Source organism: Neomonachus schauinslandi, chromosome 14 (assembly GCF_002201575.2).
Source record: "Neomonachus schauinslandi chromosome 14, ASM220157v2, whole genome shotgun sequence".
NCBI lineage: Eukaryota > Metazoa > Chordata > Mammalia > Carnivora > Phocidae > Neomonachus > Neomonachus schauinslandi.
In genome coordinates this window covers 78,708,571-78,725,478 of record NC_058416.1, presented here as the reverse complement: position 1 = coordinate 78,725,478, position 16,908 = coordinate 78,708,571, and the positions used below count along the sequence as shown (strand labels likewise).

At 49.3% G+C, this 16,908-nt stretch overlaps 1 protein-coding gene across 1 annotated transcript in view; it reads right to left on the bottom strand.

Annotated features, from left to right (window-relative positions):
• Nucleotides 1-16,908, bottom strand: part of KSR2 (kinase suppressor of ras 2) — a 400,684-nt gene that overhangs the window by 54,832 nt on the left and 328,944 nt on the right. The window contains exons 10-14 of the mRNA XM_044921136.1: nt 15,350-15,458; nt 7,226-7,245; nt 6,217-6,328; nt 5,487-5,559; nt 1,947-1,995 (exon numbers count right to left, since the gene is read on the bottom strand). Coding sequence (XP_044777071.1) covers nt 1,947-1,995; nt 5,487-5,559; nt 6,217-6,328; nt 7,226-7,245; nt 15,350-15,458 — 363 coding nt within the window. The remainder of the gene's footprint in view (nt 1-1,946; nt 1,996-5,486; nt 5,560-6,216; nt 6,329-7,225; nt 7,246-15,349; nt 15,459-16,908) is intronic.

Sequence of the window (16,908 nt, the reverse complement as noted above, 5' to 3'; positions counted from 1 at the left end):
GTGGCCGGAAAAGGAGAGAGAGGTCAGAGCGGCTCCTGCCCCTGCCCCGCCTTCCCACGAAGTCCCCCCGCATCTGAACACGTCTCTAGGTGCATTTTCAGCTGGTGGGGACATGTATCTATTTGCCCCAGGTCACTCTTGTCCTAGAATCGTAGAAGATGAAGGAGCTAAAAGGGAGATCACGATAATCCAACGCTCTTTTGCCAAGGGGGAAACTGAGGCTCATAGAGGAGAAACACTAGGGGACCACCCATGCTGGTTTGCTGGACTTCCCTGGTTTGGGCACTAGAAGTCTCCTTGGGGAGGGGGCGCCAGGCTGGCTCAGTCGGTAGAGCATATGACTCTTGATTTTGGGGTTGTAAGTTTGAGCCCCACATTGGGTGTAGAGATGCCTTAAAAATGAAAGTCCCCTTGGGAAGCCCTTTGGTCCCAGCAAATGGGGATGGTTGGTCACCCCGGGAGGTTGCCCAGCTCTACATCACACAGCCAGGCAGAGCTAGGGCTAAGAAGCAGGTGTCTCGACTCCTAATCTCCAACGCCCTCCGATTCCACCGTGATGTATTGACCTGCCTACTCATGCGTGTGTGAGAAAGACAACAGGCTGAACTGTGGGTGCAACAGATGTCTGCACAGAACACCTCAATATGGAGTGCCTTTTGCTTCCCCCAGGGGATTTGGAACCGATGTCAGAAACGGGGAGAGGTCAGAGCTCCTCCGCACAGGCCAGATGCCCGGGCTTCCTCTGCAGCTGTGGCGTCAGGGCTTGGAAGGGAGGCTCATAGGATGGGCTTACCAATCGGACAAAACGAGCTGGAATCTGGCCTCTGTGTGATCTTGGGCAAACTGCTTGACCTCTCTGAGACTTCCTTCTCTCATCATAAAGTGGAGCTAATAATATCCGCCCCCCCAACCCTGGGGGATGGTATGAGGTTTTCAATGAGATGAAAGCCTCTTAAGTCCCTTGCACACACCTGACCACCTGTATCCAACAATCCCTGGGCTTCCGGAGAAAACGTAGATTCCTGGGCCCTACCCAGAGCTACCGAATCAGAAAAAAGCAGGCTGGGGCCAGAACTCTGCATTTTTATCCCCACACACCCACACAGCCCAGGAACGCTTAGGTGTGACCACCGCAATCCTTAGACGCTGAAGGTCCAGGGACCTGCCTTCCCAGCGTGGTGGCTGGGAGTGCCCTGGCCCTTGGGTTCTTTTGCTTAAGTGAGGAAGCAGCAGGAGCTCCAGCCAGTGGGGATTCCCAGAGGCTTGGGGCCTGACGAGGCAGCCTGAGGTCTTCCTGACCCCAAACCTGAGCAAGCTGTCCCTTGTAGCACACTCAAGAGAAATGACACAGTCTCCGTTGGCTTCCCCCAGGATAATTTTTCAACTAGCCCAGTAATCACAGAAAGGACACGATTTTCTCTGGACACCCTAGTTCTACTCCTTTCACTTTAGGACACAGCGACAGGGCTAAGGAGTCCATGGTTCTTACCCAGGACACTTCATTTATTCCTCCAGTAGTTTTGGCCAATGGGAAGAAGCCCCAGAACATTCTCAAAAGCCCGCCAAGCTCAGTGTCCCCGGGGACCCTGCCTCCCCCAATGTATTCTTTGGAACGCAGTGGGGCATATCCCCCTTGGTATTCCCCTGGCCCTAAGTTGATTTTTCAACTAAGAATTCAAATCTCTTGCCAACTTCTGCACAACTAGCTTTTCCATGATGCACACCATACAATGGCCCATTAGGCTTGGTGCTGGGAGGGCCGCCCCTGCTTGGACGCCACCCCCGCCCCCCGCTTGTCAGTTGTCCCGGAGTTAGAACATCCATCAAACAGGTTTGCCCCCGTCCCCACCCGCCCCAAGCCCTCTGAGTCATTAAAGTCATCCATCAACTCCGCCAAGCGCTGGGCAGCCCCAGGAAAAAGGTGTTTCTCCCTCTCCGAATCTCACCTCTGAGGTTGGCTCCACTTCAATTTGAAGTAATGGATTTCCTTCCAAGCTTTAAAGAAAGAAAAATAAATGTGACCCTCAGGTGAAAAGGGAGGTCGGTGTCTTATTGATCCATGTATGAAGAGTCTTGGAATGAGAAACCCTCACCATCAAGGCTTTATCTCAACTTTCACTTCAACACTTGTGTCTAAAATAATCCATAACCTCGCCACGAAGAAGCAATGACAAGGACACTGTTTTAAATAGATTTTCGGGGCTGCTCAGGGCTCATTTTTTCTTTATGGCTTTGGTTTCCACTAATCTAGCAGCTTCCTTACACATTGGCCTAAATGCCATGGGCCGAAGGATCCTCAGAGCTCTGGGTGTTTGCTAGGAAAGAACTAATGAGATTGCTAAGTTCACTTGGGTTCAGAATCTTACGGGAGAACCCTGGAGTTCGGGATTATAGGTACCCCCTGCTTTCTGAAAGCTGGCATCACGCCACTTTGCTTTTACGAAAGATCTATGCTGGTATCTACCAAAAGAAATTCGAAGAGGGTTTTTGCTTTTATGAAAGAAGGTAAAAAGTGAACATGGCATTCAGCTTTTGTTTTGCAGCAAGCCATTATAGAGGTAGCGTGCGCCCCGAGCAGCGTGAGGGGTGCCTCCAAGCTCCTTCCTGGGGAGCTACCCTCAGCATCTCAGCATCCAGCTACCAGAGCTTTGACCTGTGTCCATGAGCATCTGGGCTTCATTTACGAGAAGTAATTTTGGGGGCTGGGGGACACCCCCAATTTTTCCATATAAATGAATGATAATTGCTTCTTTGCATGACACCATTTTGGCTCCTGAAAGTTTTCATGGGAATGCTCTACTTTCAGATAGCTGGGAAAACCTGCCTGTGCCAGGGGCAGTGTGAGGCCATCAGGGGGCTCCTGACTTTGAGGAGTATTATATTACTACTGAAGGGACTAAAGCAAGCACAGAGATACTATGCAGAAAGGCTAAAAGTGACACGGGCCGAAAGTTAGGTATGAATCGAATAAATGGAGTACGATGGAAATGCCCCAGGGAGATTACTGGATGTATTTTGAAAATTCTCAGTGTTTGAGTTAAAGTTGGATGTTGCCAATCACATCGAATCGGGAAGTGTGGAATGAGAACGAGCGAAACCGTACCGGACTGGAAGACACAGGTGTGTGTGTGTGTGTGTGTGCGCGTGCATGTGTGTGTGTGTGCGCACACGCAGATGTGTCCATGCGCGAGGGTGACGCAGTCATGAGCTCCTGAGCTGCAGCTGTGCTAAGTGTGGGCTCGTGCTGCGTGTGGGTGCTGGGGGACACAGTGTGCTTGCGTGTGTGAGTGCTAAGTATATATCAGCTACCACGTGAGTACAATGGGATGTGCTCTGTGTAGGGGTTGTTCTGGGTGCATGGGAGTTGGGTGTACCTCCTGGGGATGTTGGGGGCACGCCGTATGTTGACAGTGTAGCTGGGTATGTACTGGGGTCTGAGGGGATTGTCGGAGCACATGGTATGTGATGGGGATGTGAGGTGTTTCTGGGGGTGTGTTTGCAGAGGAGAGGATGTGTGTGTGTGTGTGTGTGTGTGTGTGTGTGTAGTGCGGTGGGGAGACAGTAACTGGGCTGCTGAAGGCACAGAAAAGCTGGAAACAGTGGCAGGAAAAAAATCACAATGAACACCTTGCACCCTTCCCATTTCCCCTGGGGAAGCTTAGCAGATCCCCCTACCCACCCCTCATTTGAGGGCCCAGTGCTCTCCTGACCCTGAGACCCCAAGAAGCTGCTGACCCTGCAGACAGGGCCAGTCCACTTGCTGGAGGCACTCCAGGTGAGAGGGAGCCTGAGAGGCTAGAGGAATTAAAAGAAGGGGAAAGAAGGGTAGGTCACAAAGTGCTGTCTGCTTTCATATTAAGGAGTTATTTACAGTACGGAATGAAACCACCCAGCGACAGCTGAAATGCTGGGAACTTAACGCCTTGGGGCGATCTGGATGGAACAATGCAGCTGGAGTCCCTCCTCACACCCAACGACAGAAAACGACAGAACAGGCAGCCCTCCTCCGCTTGCATCAGGCGTGATTATGGTAGCCCAGCGATTAAATGATTTCCTTCTGCGAAGAGTTAGAGCCCATCGCTCCATGCACGCTTAAGCAGATCGCAGGCAGCTACGGACTCTGTAGTTCGCTGGCACGCCCTGACTGCCAGTTAATAACCTGGGGTTCGTCCTGCACAAATTGTGGAATTGGTTTACGTGCAGCAGGGAAACAATCCGGAGCTAGATGTCAGCACAATATCCCCGGCAAATTGCTGCTCCTTTGATGTCACAGACGTACCATTTATCCATAACCCGGGTCAGAAAGGATGGAGTAGTTAGGAGAGCCAGAAGAACAACCGAGGAGGCAAACATGGGAGTTGGGAAGCTGGCCAAAACGAAATCAGGTCCCTAGCATGCCCCCTACTTCGGCTGCAACCGAAGAAGTTAAGTCAAGGAAGGTGGGTTTCACTTGGGGCTGCCCCACCAACAGACCACCTGGAAAGAGAGTCTGTGTCCCAAGGATGCTTAAGATGCCACATGCAAAGACATCCATTGCAGTGTTGTTTACGACAGTGCAATATGGGAAGATAGGCGATCTGGCAATTGGGAAATGGTTAAGGACATTTTTCTACATCAATAATGATATTTTACAGCCATTAAAAACAATGCCTATAAAGAGTCTGGAATAATACAAAAAATGCGAGGCTATAGCTTTACGGGATGACAAAGCTGGCTGGAAACTGTGTAGACCATGAAACGCAAGCATGTAAAACATGAATAGAAAGAGCACACGTCAAAGTTCTAAGAGCGGTATGACTACGAGTGATGATTTTTCCTTTCTCTTTTTACAGAACAGTCCACGTTTTCCAAACTTAGCTCAGATTATTCTTATAATGGTATAAACCAGAGGTCAGCAAACTTGGTACGGAAAGGGCCAGATAGTAAATATTTTGGACTTTGCAGACCCTACAGTCTCTGTTGCCACTACTCAGCTCTCCTGTTGTACTTTGAAAGCCACATAGACAGTATGTCGTAAGCCAATGGGCGTGGCTGTGTTCCAATAAAACTTTATTTATAAAAACAGGTGGCAAATTGGATTTGTCCCATAGACTGTAGTTTGCTGATCCCTCGTATAACCCTAAATTATGCTTTTTAAAGGTGGGGGGACAATGACATAGGATAACTGTTCTTTCATTAAGCTCTAGCTATTGCAGAACGTTATCTTTCTGATCACAGAAGAGTCTGGGGATCCTAAGGAAATGGTCCAGCCCCTGGAAATCACCCTTGACGAGCAGGGCCGGGACACAAAGCAGAGCTGACTCGTCCGTGGGGCCCAGGCTGAGAGACGCTGTCACGCTCTCCTTCTCTTTACCTAAATCATTCCCTAAGTCTCTCTCTCCCCCAGTCTCCCACCCCATCAATTCCAGGAAGAGGAAGACAGAAGACAGCGACCCTGAGCAGACTGAAGAGCCAGGACAGGGGAAGGAGGTCTCTGTTCCACTTACATTGGATTCGAGGTCACTGGATGCAGGATGACCTGGGGCGCCCGGGTCGGGGTCTCCGGCACTGGCACCACATCTGAGAAGCAGACATGGGACAGTCAGAAACCCAACATGGAGTCCACAACCTCCCCCAAAGACCTGATTCCTAGGAGATGGGGCAGCTAGGAACTTCTCATCAGATCATGGGTCCTTGGGGCTGGCCAATCCCTCCTTTCCCTTCCTCGATCACTTGAACTCTTCCTGCTCACATGCACCCAAGATGGCACCCTGAACAAAATACGTCACTGATAACAAGGGGGTTGCCAGAGCCCCACGCCTCTGACTTGAAGCACCCACTGGTCACCTCTGAATCACCCCCTATTCCTGAGTTCTCTTTGGGCTGGTGAGGCCACTTGGTTTCACATCTCCCGGTGCCCAACTCAGTCCCTCTGACCACCTCTCGCCTGCCACGTGGCTCTGGACCCCTCCTCACCCTGGCCCGTCCTTCTACTGCAGACCACCTTCTCAGGCCTTTCTGTTGTGCCTCGGGATCTCCTTGGTACCACAGTGCCCTTAGGACCTCCCAGCTTCTCCTCTCCCACCTCCATGGCTCGCCATGATCCTGGGGGCTGGTGGTTCCACTGCTGCCCTCTTTGAGCTTGCCCACCCCAACAACCCTTGCCTTCATCCATTCCAGCAACGTGTGCCCCTCCGCAGGCTTCGCCGGGGGGCCTGAGTGCGCTCACGGACTCACCTGGGAAGATGAACTGCTGCTTGTATTTGTAGTAGTGGGACGCTTGCAAAAGAATGGAAACACCAAAGTCAGTGCTGTCCCGGGGCTGTCCCTTCGAATAACAAATCGGGCTCTCGCAGCCACTGTGTGGGTTCTCTGCCTACACCCGAGGGTTCCCAGATTTCTGCGGACACCCTAAATCACAAGGGCCTAAGAGCCTACATAAAAGAACCAGGGCTCTACACATCCAAGCCAACCCTCCCACCTGCAGCTCCCTGAAAATAGAGCATCTCAACTTGGAGAGTCACCCAGAGCACAGTCCCATTTTTGTTAACTGCATAGGGACACACACACACACACACACACACAAAGTCTTTGTCAAGCCATCTCTAAAATATTCATTTTTTCCCTTTGCCAGAGTGATTAGAGAGGCTTTAAAAAAAACCTTTTATGACATAATGAGATATCATCTCACGCCTGTTAGGATGTCTACTATCAAAAAGATAAGAGAGAGGTGCTGGCGAGGGGTGGAGCAAGGGAAGAGCGTGGGGCACCATTGTTGGGGATGCAAACTGTGGTGCAGCCACTGTGGAGAACAGTCTGGAAGGTCCTCAAACAATTAAAAAACAGAACTATCACAGGATCCAGCACACCCACTTCTCGGAATATATCCGAAGGAAATGAAATCGCTATCCTGGAGAGATATCTGCACTCCCATGTTCATTGCTGCAATATTTATAGGAGCCAAGACATGGAAGCAACCCAAGTGACCACCGATGGATGAATGGATAAAGCAAATGGTGTGTGTATACACACACACACACAATATATATATATTTATATATGTACATACAATGGAATACTATTCAGCTATAAAAAAGAGGAAATCCTGCCATTTGCAACCACATGGATGGACCTCGAGGGCACTGTGCTAAGTGAAATAAGTCAGACAGAGAAAGACAAATACTGTATGATATCAGTTAATATGTGGACTTTGAAAAAAAAAAAACCATATTCATAGAAACAGAACCGGATGGGTTAGGGGGCTGGCTGAAGGTGGTCAAAAGGCATAAACTTCGAGTTATAAGACAAATAAGTCCTAGGGATGGTAACATGCATCATAGCGACTACAGTTAACAATACTGTTTCGTATATTTGCAAGTTGCTGAGAGCGTACATCTTAAAAGTTCTCATCACCAGGAGAAAAATTTGTAGCTGTGTGTGGTGATGGATGGTAACTAAACTTAGAGTGGTGATGATTTTGCAACTTCATACATGCATCAAGTCATTCTGTGGTGCGCCTTCAACTTATGCAATGTTGTATGTCAAGTATACTTCAATAAAATTGGAAAAAAAAATGCATTTCCTGTGTTTTCCAAATTTTTGCTTTGAGCATTGTATTAGTGTTCCTGCTGCTGCTATAACAAATTACCACCCACTCGGTGGCTTAAAACAATACGTTTACCTTCTTATAATTCTAGAGGTATGAGAAGTGTGGAATAAGTCATAAAAGGCTAAAATCAAGGTGTCGGCAGGGCTGGTTCTTTCTGGAAGCTCCTGAGGAGAATCTGTCCCTTGCCTTTTCCAGCGATGAGAGCCTGCATCTCTTGGCCCAGAGCCCATCATCACTTCAGTCTCTGCTCTGGTCCTGACATCACCTCCTACCATCTCTGACCTTCTTGTCTCCCTCCTGTAAGGACCCCTGGGGTTACATTTAGGATCCATCTGGATAATCCAGAGTGATCTTCCCACCTCAGGATCCTTAACTTAATCACATCTGCAAAGACAAGTCACATAGGAAGTAACACATACACAGATTCTGGAATTAGAGCATAGCCATCTTTGGGGTACCATTATTCTGCCCACCATGAGCATGAGTTGATCTCTGTATTTAGGGATAAAAGAAATTTCCTCAACTTCGCTGCTGATTTCGCCTGCACTTTATTTCACTTCTGGTTCACTCACCAGAGGCCAGCTCTTCCGGATATCCCCGAGGTTTCTGATGTTACCAGTTATTGGTGACAGTGGGATGGAGGTGGGAGCAGGGGGGACAAGGGTATCATGGGCATTGGGGAGGTCACACGGAGTTCCATCTCCCCAAGCAGAGGAAGTGAGCAGGAATGGGGTCAGATAGGAGTCTGAATTGATGAATATGCTTCCAGAAATGATTTTATTACGTCCGGGGCAACCTATGACTTGCACGTTGACTCACCCAGAATTCATGGAGTGGATCAGAGGCTGGGGCCAGGGGTTGACAAACCATGGCCCATGGGTCGAGTCTGGACCATCACCTGTTTTTGTTCATAAAGTTTTATTGGAACACAGTCTCATGTTCATTCATTTGCATGCTGTCTCTGGCTACCATCATGCTACAACGTCATAGTTGAATATTTGCGACTGTATGGCCCACAAAGTCTAAAATATTACTATTAGGCCCATTATAGGAAAAGTTTGCTGACTTCGAGTGTAAAGCAAAGAGGAGCTGGACAGCAGGAGTGGGAAGGCTGTTCCTAGAGGGTCGAATCCTCGCTCTTCCTTTGGCTGTTTGTAAAAGCTTAAGCAACTCTGAGTCTCAGTTTCCATGTGTGTAAAATGGGGATAATAACAGTCTTTCCCTCCCAGGGCTGAGATCATCACTACATGAGATCAGAGTGCGTAGTAGTGCTAAATAAGCATTAGCTGCAACGGTTAAGCCACTATCTTTCTAAGCTCTCTTAACAAACAGACAAGAATGACTTATAATTAAGAGAAAATCAATTTCAAAGAGCAAAGTCATTAGCTGTCCCTGAGGTTGGAACTGATTGATAAACTCTCCCAGGACAGAGAGCAAGTGTTGGTATCTCAGGATCCCAAGGGCCCTTGCACCAGTGGGTGCACGACTCATGTTTGTGGAATTAATCAACTCTCTTCCAGCACAGCAATCCCCAAATATCCCAGATAGTTGGAATCTGAACGGATGCATTTTCTAATTCTGGAAAATGAGGTGCCCGGGACGGGAAGCAACTCATTCGAAGTCACAGAGCAGAGCTTTAAAAGAGAACCAATCTCCGTGATTTCAAGGACCTTTTTCTGTTAGATAACTTAGGTTTGTTTTTTGTTTTTGTTTTTGTTTTTGTTTTTTTCATTGCACCCAGTCAACAAGGGGCTAAAATTAAAAAGGAAAAACTACCCAGAGTTCTCAAGAGGCTTAGCTGATCTCTTCCCTCCCCAGCTGGAAGAGGCGATTCAGCGTCTGCAGAAAAGGCTAGCTGGTAATGATCTTTCACAGAGCAGCAGCTGGGGGAGGGGAGGGAGAGGGAACACTGCCCCAAAGAGGGACAGGTGTCAGGCAAAGTGGATGCTGGCAAAGGCCTCCATGCGCAGAGCCGGCCCCCTCCTCGACCCCTGTGTGCCGGGGAACAGCTCGTTCCTGACGAATGACAAGGAGAGAGTGGCCAGAGAGGAGTCAAGGCGTGGCCGTGAGCCCTGTCCTTGCCGACAACAGCCACGAGTGAGCAGCAGCTCCAACAGGAAGCTGATGAACCCGAATGGCCTGTCCAGGAAAGCTGAGTGGCCCCCCTCACTCTCTGGAACGGAAGAGGACTCGGGACCTGGGAGGCTTCAGGTGGCCCGGAGGCCAGAGACATAAGCAGACCGCTTTGAAGGCACCTCTACTCGGAAGCCCTCCTTCCTTCCCTCCTTCCCGAAGGTCTCCCCCCAAAAGCAGTCTGAGTGGTTTTCGAGGAGGAAGGATCTAGAAGGAAGGAGGGAGGATAAGTCATCTCCTGCCTACACCTTTTAAATAAAATTCAGATTTAAATAAAATGCAGATCCCTGCCATGCCCTGCCAGGCCTCCTCCCTGCAGCTCTGAGTCTTCCTTGGTGCTATTTTTCCCTTTTTCGTGGCACTCAGGTCTTGGGGACATTTTTTTCAGCTCTTTCCTGGGGCAGGGCCTTTGTACATGCTCCCCTCCCTCTGCCCGGTCAACTCTCCCCCATCTTCGGAACTCAGCCACCTCTGACCCTTCAACCTAAACTTGTTCTCCTCTTGAATTTGCAGTGGGGTTGCTGTAACGTTGTTCTTTCCCTTCAAAGCACTTGTCGCAACTTATTTCAGGTGTATGTCTGCGTGGCTAACCCATCTCTCCCACGAAGCCAGACTCCACGAGAATGGGGACTGGCAGGCCGAATAATACCGCTCTGCCCAAGAGGTCTACATCCTAATCCCTGGAAACCATGACTGCATCCTCTTCCATGGCAAAAGGACCTCTGCAGGTATGATTAAGTGAAGCATCATGAGATGGGCAGGTTATCCTGGATCCTCTGGGTGGGCCCTAAGTGTAATCATATGGGTCCTTACAAGAGGGAGGCAGACGGATCCAAGTCAGGGATGGAGAGTCAGAGATGTGATGATGGAAACGGGTGGGAGAGGTGTGGAGCCACGTGCAAAGAAGGGATGCAGAAAGCCACTAGAGGCTGGGAAAAGGCAAGGAGGTGGAGTCTCTCCTAGCCCCCCAGGCAAAACCAGCCCTGCGGACACCTTGATGTTTAGCCGGGTGAAACTGACTTTGGACTTATGACCTCCATCACTGTAAGGTAATACATTTGGGCTGTTTTAAGCCACTAAGCTTGTGGTGATTTGTCACAGAAGCCACTGGAAACTCATACAGGGCACGGCTGGTTTGTGTACTGCTCCAAATCTAGTGCCTTGTATACTACTATGTAGTAGTACCTCGACTGGTACATAGTAGATGCTCAATAAATATGTGTATGGAAATAGATGGGCGAATGCAGTCTGAGGGCCAGAAGATGACTTGAAGAGAGAAAACTGCAGCCCTGGGAAGTGCAAGAATTTCAAGTCATTCATTCGTTCATTCAATCCCTCCCTCATTAAAAAAAACAACAACAACATTTAATTAGTGCCTTCAGCAGTAGGCAACGTGTTGGATTTCAAGTATAGAGGGGTAAATGAAGCAGACATGTGTCTTAGTCTCATGGAGCTGACAATTCTGATTATCATGAGGACATGGGCACTAAATAAGTTAATAAATGAACAAGATCATGGCAGGGAAGGAGGAGCACTGTTGAGCATAAAGAGGGAATCAGGGTAGAGTAAGGGGAGGTGGGCGGTTCTGCAAGGAAGGAAATCCCCATGAGCCACTCACCAGGTCAAACATGGCCCCGGGATTTGGAAGGGAGTGGCGGAGAATAAGGAGGTCGATCACAGATCCTACCAAGTCTATACCTGATGCTCTTGGTTTTCTAAATAAAAACTCTTCTTTCGTATGTCATGAGGTTAACAAGTAAGCCAAATGCCTATTAACCCCACGGACCCTTTTGGAAAAGAACGTTCTAGATCAGTCAATGCTGGGGACTGGTTATGCCTATGCATTAGCTGGAATAGTCTTTAGAAAACTCAAAAACTGGCACGGAACCATGGTCAAAGCTGCTTTCCCGTCAGCAAAGGTTCACAGTCAAGAGTGTGACAGTGACGAGGGCCTTATATGAACAGGATAGGCACTTGTCATTCTGAGGGAATTTTGCTAAAACCTCCTAAGTCAAGGGAGAAGGTCTGGCTGCTCCTCTGGAAGGTCCTATTTTGCTTTCCATTTCAATATTGCATTTTATTATTACTATTCAATTACAAAACTGGTGCATGCTCCTTGGTATTCTATACGTTGTAGCAATGCATAAAATAAAATTATTCTTCTTAGAAATAGCTGCCATGAAGTTCCTATAGACTTTTTTTGGGGTGCATATACACAACTATATATACACCCACATATAAACATATGTATACAACTATATATAATTATTTTAGAATACAGAGGATGTAGGGGCGCCTGGGTGGCTCAGTTGGTTAAGCGACTGCCATCGGCTCAGGTCATGATCCTGGAGTCCCGGGATCGAGTCCCGCATCGGGCTCCCTGCTCAGTGGGGAGTCTGCTTCTCCCTCTGACCCCCCCCCCTTGTGCTTTCTCTCTCTCAAATAAATAAATAAAGTCTTTAAAAAAAAAAAAAAGAATACAGAGGATGTTATTATACCAACTGCTTTGCAAATCACTTATTTTCCCACTTAATCTGCATTGTGGATCTCTTTCATGTCAGGATATCTATAAGAAGCCACCCCATTCTTTTTAAGGGCCCCTGAATCTTTGGTTATGCAGATATATTACAGTGTATCAACCATTCCCCTCTTGGGTTGAGTCCAGATTCTCCACTATTGCAATGGAATCCTTACATATAGATCCCTGTGCCCTATGCAAGCATACCTGTATATAAAGTCTTAGAAGTGATATTGCTGGTCCAAGGAATGTACATATAAAACTTTGATAGACAATGCAAAATTACCTTTTCAGAAGGTTGAATTCAATTCCTACTCCTAACACCCGGGCATATGAGGATTTCCTCTTTATTTCCAGAATTCTGATTAGGGCCCATATGAATTAGCAGTGATGGTGAGAAATGCCAAAAATGGTAGCCGTGGTAGTTTTTTTGTTTTGTCTTCTTTTTTTTTTTTTTAGAGAGAGAGCAGGGGAGGGGAAGAGGGAGAGAGAGAGAGAGACTCTCAAGCAGGCTCCACACCCAGCGTGAAGCTCAATGTGCGGCTTGATCTCACGATCCTGAGATCACAACCTGAGCCGACATCAGGAGTCGGACGCTCAACCAACTGAGCCACCCAGGCGCCCCAGCATTTGTTAAGATCTTCAATGAGACAGGCACTCTGCTCAGCTCTGTACATCTATGACGAGGTTTAGTCCTTCAATGATTCTATGAAGCAGATACTATTATTATCCCCATTTTACAGAGGAGGAAACAGAGGCACAGAGCGGTAACTGATTTGCTCAGCATGATGCAGGTATTAAGTAGTAGAGGTAGCATTTGAACCCAAGCAGCCCAGCTCCAGAGCTCAGAGGACCTTGCAGCCCACTCCCCAAATATCACTGTCATGAGATGCTCCGGAGTAGGTGCAGATCCTCTGGCAGGCAAGCAGCAAATCAGCAAGGACCCTGCCTCGGGGACCCGACCGAAGGAATGAAGAAGCTCAGGGAGACCAGCGATCAGCCCTGGTTAGCCAGGTGTCTTGTCTAAAGATGCCAGCAGAGTCTTTGAGGGACAGAAAGAGTTATGGCACTCTGACACACGGTTCTGCCTTAGTCTACAGCCATACCATCCTGAACGTGCCCAATCTCGTCTGATCTTGGAAGCTAAGCAGGGTCGGGCCTGGTTAGTACTTGGAAGGGAGACCGAAAGACCCTTTACCTCTCTGAGCCTCAGGACCCTAAAGGACCTCTTCAGGTCCTTTCTCAGCCCCTGGCCGTTAAGCAAGCAGCAAGCAGCAAACAGTTTCGGGGACAGTACCCGAAGTCAGTGTCCAAGGGGGGGGGCAGGTGGAGCAACTCTAAGAAAGCACCCAAACCCCCACTTCTTCCCAGATTTGGGGGCTTCATGAAGCGTCAAAGGGTCTTTCTTCCATTCACCCTGTTCCAGGGAAATGGAAATGGACAACCCAGAGGTGACAGTGGGAGCCCCCAGCCTGTGGGCATAGAGGGCAATTTTGGCCTAATTGACTCGGGGAAGCACATGCTGAGATGATTCCAGGTGCTGACTCACATTATGGTCTTTGGTGGCTGCCAAGCGAGTGGCCTTCCCACTGGACAGAGACAAGACTGCCTCAGGCTTGAACTTCACACACAAAAAAATCCCCATATCGCCAAGACTTCAAAATGTGCCCTATTCCTATGGACATAGCCCTGATCAAAACAGTGTGGGCAGGTGACAGCTTGTCCTTAAATCAGTAGTTGTATCTGGGTGCTGCTTAGGTGTGGGAGTGGACCCCCATTTGCCTACCCGCCACTCACTCGTGGCTGATTAGGCTTGGAAGTGTGACCCGTAGCTGAGAACCTGGATTTCCTCCCCTGCATGAAGCTCACTGGCTCAGGTGGAGATCAGCCCCTAGATCAGCACTGTCCAGTGGAACTTCCTATGATGATAAAAATGTTCTATACTCTGCACTGGCCAATATGGCAGCCACCAGCCCCAAGTGGCTACTGAGTAATCAAAATGTGGCTAATGTGGCCAAGGAATTAAAATGTTAATTATATTTAATTTTAATTCATTTAAATTTAAATAGCCACATGTGGCTAGTGGGCACCATATTGAATAACACACATCTAGATTGTGGTTCCCACTGGCCAAGCCAGACCTCATCCCTCCAGCCTCCTTCCTGCAAATATGGCCAAGCTAGGAAGTCCTTAGGGCCCTAGAAGAGGAAGTGAGCTGGGCTGGACCTCAGAAGAGGTGGGAACACTCTTAGATCTGGTCCTCCTGAGCAGAGAGGGATCTCTTTCTTAAGTCTAATGACAAAGGAGGCCAAGAAACCAAACATCTCATGAGTGGCTTCTCCAGCATCTCATAGCCCGGTGCATGGTCTCAGGTCAGCAGCCAGGTCCCCTGGAATTTGTGAGCTGGGAGAACCTTCTGGATCCTCTTATCCATCTGTATCCTTTCAGGGGTGGGGAAATTGAGGTTACAGGTCACACGGCAGGCACAGGGCAGAAATGGATACTGAATCCAGGACTCCAGCTGTTCATTCCAAGCCCTATCCTGATACCTGGAGTAAGACTCCATCCAAATGCAGCCCTGCTCAGCTGCGGCCCCAGGATCCTGATGCCAATTCCAAGCTATTTAGCTTATGAGACAACTGCCAGCTCGAGTAGATGCCCTCCCCCCCATGACTGATACTTAGTTGCAGACACTGGGTTGCTGTTGACCAAAAGGCCCTTAGTCTATGGCCATACCACCCTGAGCGCGCCTGATCTCGTCTGATCTCGGAAGCTAAGTAGGGTCGGGCCTGGTTAGTACTTGGAAGGGAGACCAAAAGGCCCTTTACCTCTCTGAGCCTCAGTGTCCTCATCTGTAAAATGGAGCCGAGAAGACTTACTTCATGGCCACCCTAAAGATCAAATAAGGTAATAATGTGGTGATTGCCCTGCCTATAGGAAGACTCAACCACATGCCTTCAACCCATTGCCTTTAAGCACGGACTGACCCGGACACGGCTCTGGTTTGAGCCCAACCCCGCCTCCCAGCGCCACGCCGCCTTCTCCCCTGCACCCTTCCCCTCAGTGCACGAGGCAGCAGAAGAACTTCAACCTGCCAGGTACCTCTGCACTTGGGGTGTCGCTGGGAGGGAGGGGGGGTGCTGGCGAGGAGGGCGTGGAGGACGTTGTGGATGAGGGATTGCTGCTAGAGTCTGGCTGGTAAGGGACAGGGATGTGGTCCTGCAGAAAGAAAACGGGGGAGGGGCCAGGGGGAGGCAGAGAAGCAGAGATACAGCAGTGAGAGTGAGCAAGCAGGAAGGAACCCCATGCCAGCATTCTTGGCCTCCCCTGCCCTCAGCCACCAGACCCTTCCCACGTCCCACCTGCTTCATCATCCCCGCCCACCAGCTGGTTTGCATCCAGCTGTGGAAGGAACAGTTTCTGGCATCAATTTCCCGCCCGCTGTCTGGACTCCAGAGCGAAAGGTTACCACGTAATGAAAGCCACGTAGGTGACAGCCACGCTCCCTGTGCTTTTTGATTTTGGAAAGTCCCACGCCAAGGTGCCCAGAGTGCTCTTTCCATTCCTAACACCTTTCCTCCTGAGTGTTTATTAAAGAATCAACAGCCTGACAGCCCCAGAGAGAGTGCGAAAGCGAGCCTACAGCTTTTTCCCTCACATCTCATTTGGAGGCGCCACTGCCTCTCCTGGACCCCGAACCTGCTCTAAGCAAACATGAGGCCAGAATCCACATGTACACTATCAGAATCAGGAACAGTGTCGTGGCTTGAAGAGTGTCCCCCAGTAGACCTGCCCCTTGGGAAACTCAGAATGTGAACTTCTTTGGAAAAAGGTCTTTGCGGATGTAATTGAAGATCTCCAGAGGAGATCATTCTGGATTAAGGTGCGCCCTAAATCCAGTATCAAGTGTCCTTATAAGAAATGGAAAATGAGAGACATGCACAGAGGGAAAGGCCATGTGAAGACAGAGGTAGAGATCGGACTGCCACGTCTCAAAGCCAAGCAACGATTAGGATGGCCAGAGCCACCAGACATTAGGAGAGAGGCATGGAACAGATTCCCTCTCAGAGCCCCCAAAAGGAACCAACCCCACTAACACCTTGATTTCAGATGCCTGGCCTCCAGAACGGGGAGAGGAAAAATATCTGTTGTTCTAGCTCTCCAGTTTGTGTAGTTATGGCAGCCCCAGGACACTGATCCCAGCAGAAGCCCGGGTCAGGCAAACCCAGACGCAGATCCCACAGCCACCCCTTCCCCCTACGTCCGGGACCAAATGCTCTTAACCTCTCTGGTCCTCAGTTTTGCCCATTGTGAAATGAGAATAATACCAGCCAACCTCAACGTCCTATAGAAGGGATTCCTGCCTCCCAATGCCAGCAGAGCTAAGTGTTCTCAGGGACAGCTTAATCTGTCCACTCACAGGATGCTGTCACTTGGTCCCTGCATTACTTAGAGGTCCATCACTGACTGGCTGTGGGTGCCTGAGGATGGTTTTGTGGGAGCCGGTTATTTGACAACAGGTATGTTTACCTGCCAAACTGCAGAGTCAGCGTAACAAAACCAACCAGAATAGGGGGGCCAGGGGGAATGGGAAATGGACATTCTCCATCTGGCTGCCCAATGGGTGTCCGTGCTGTGCATGTCACCCTCCCAGAATGCACTCGCTCCC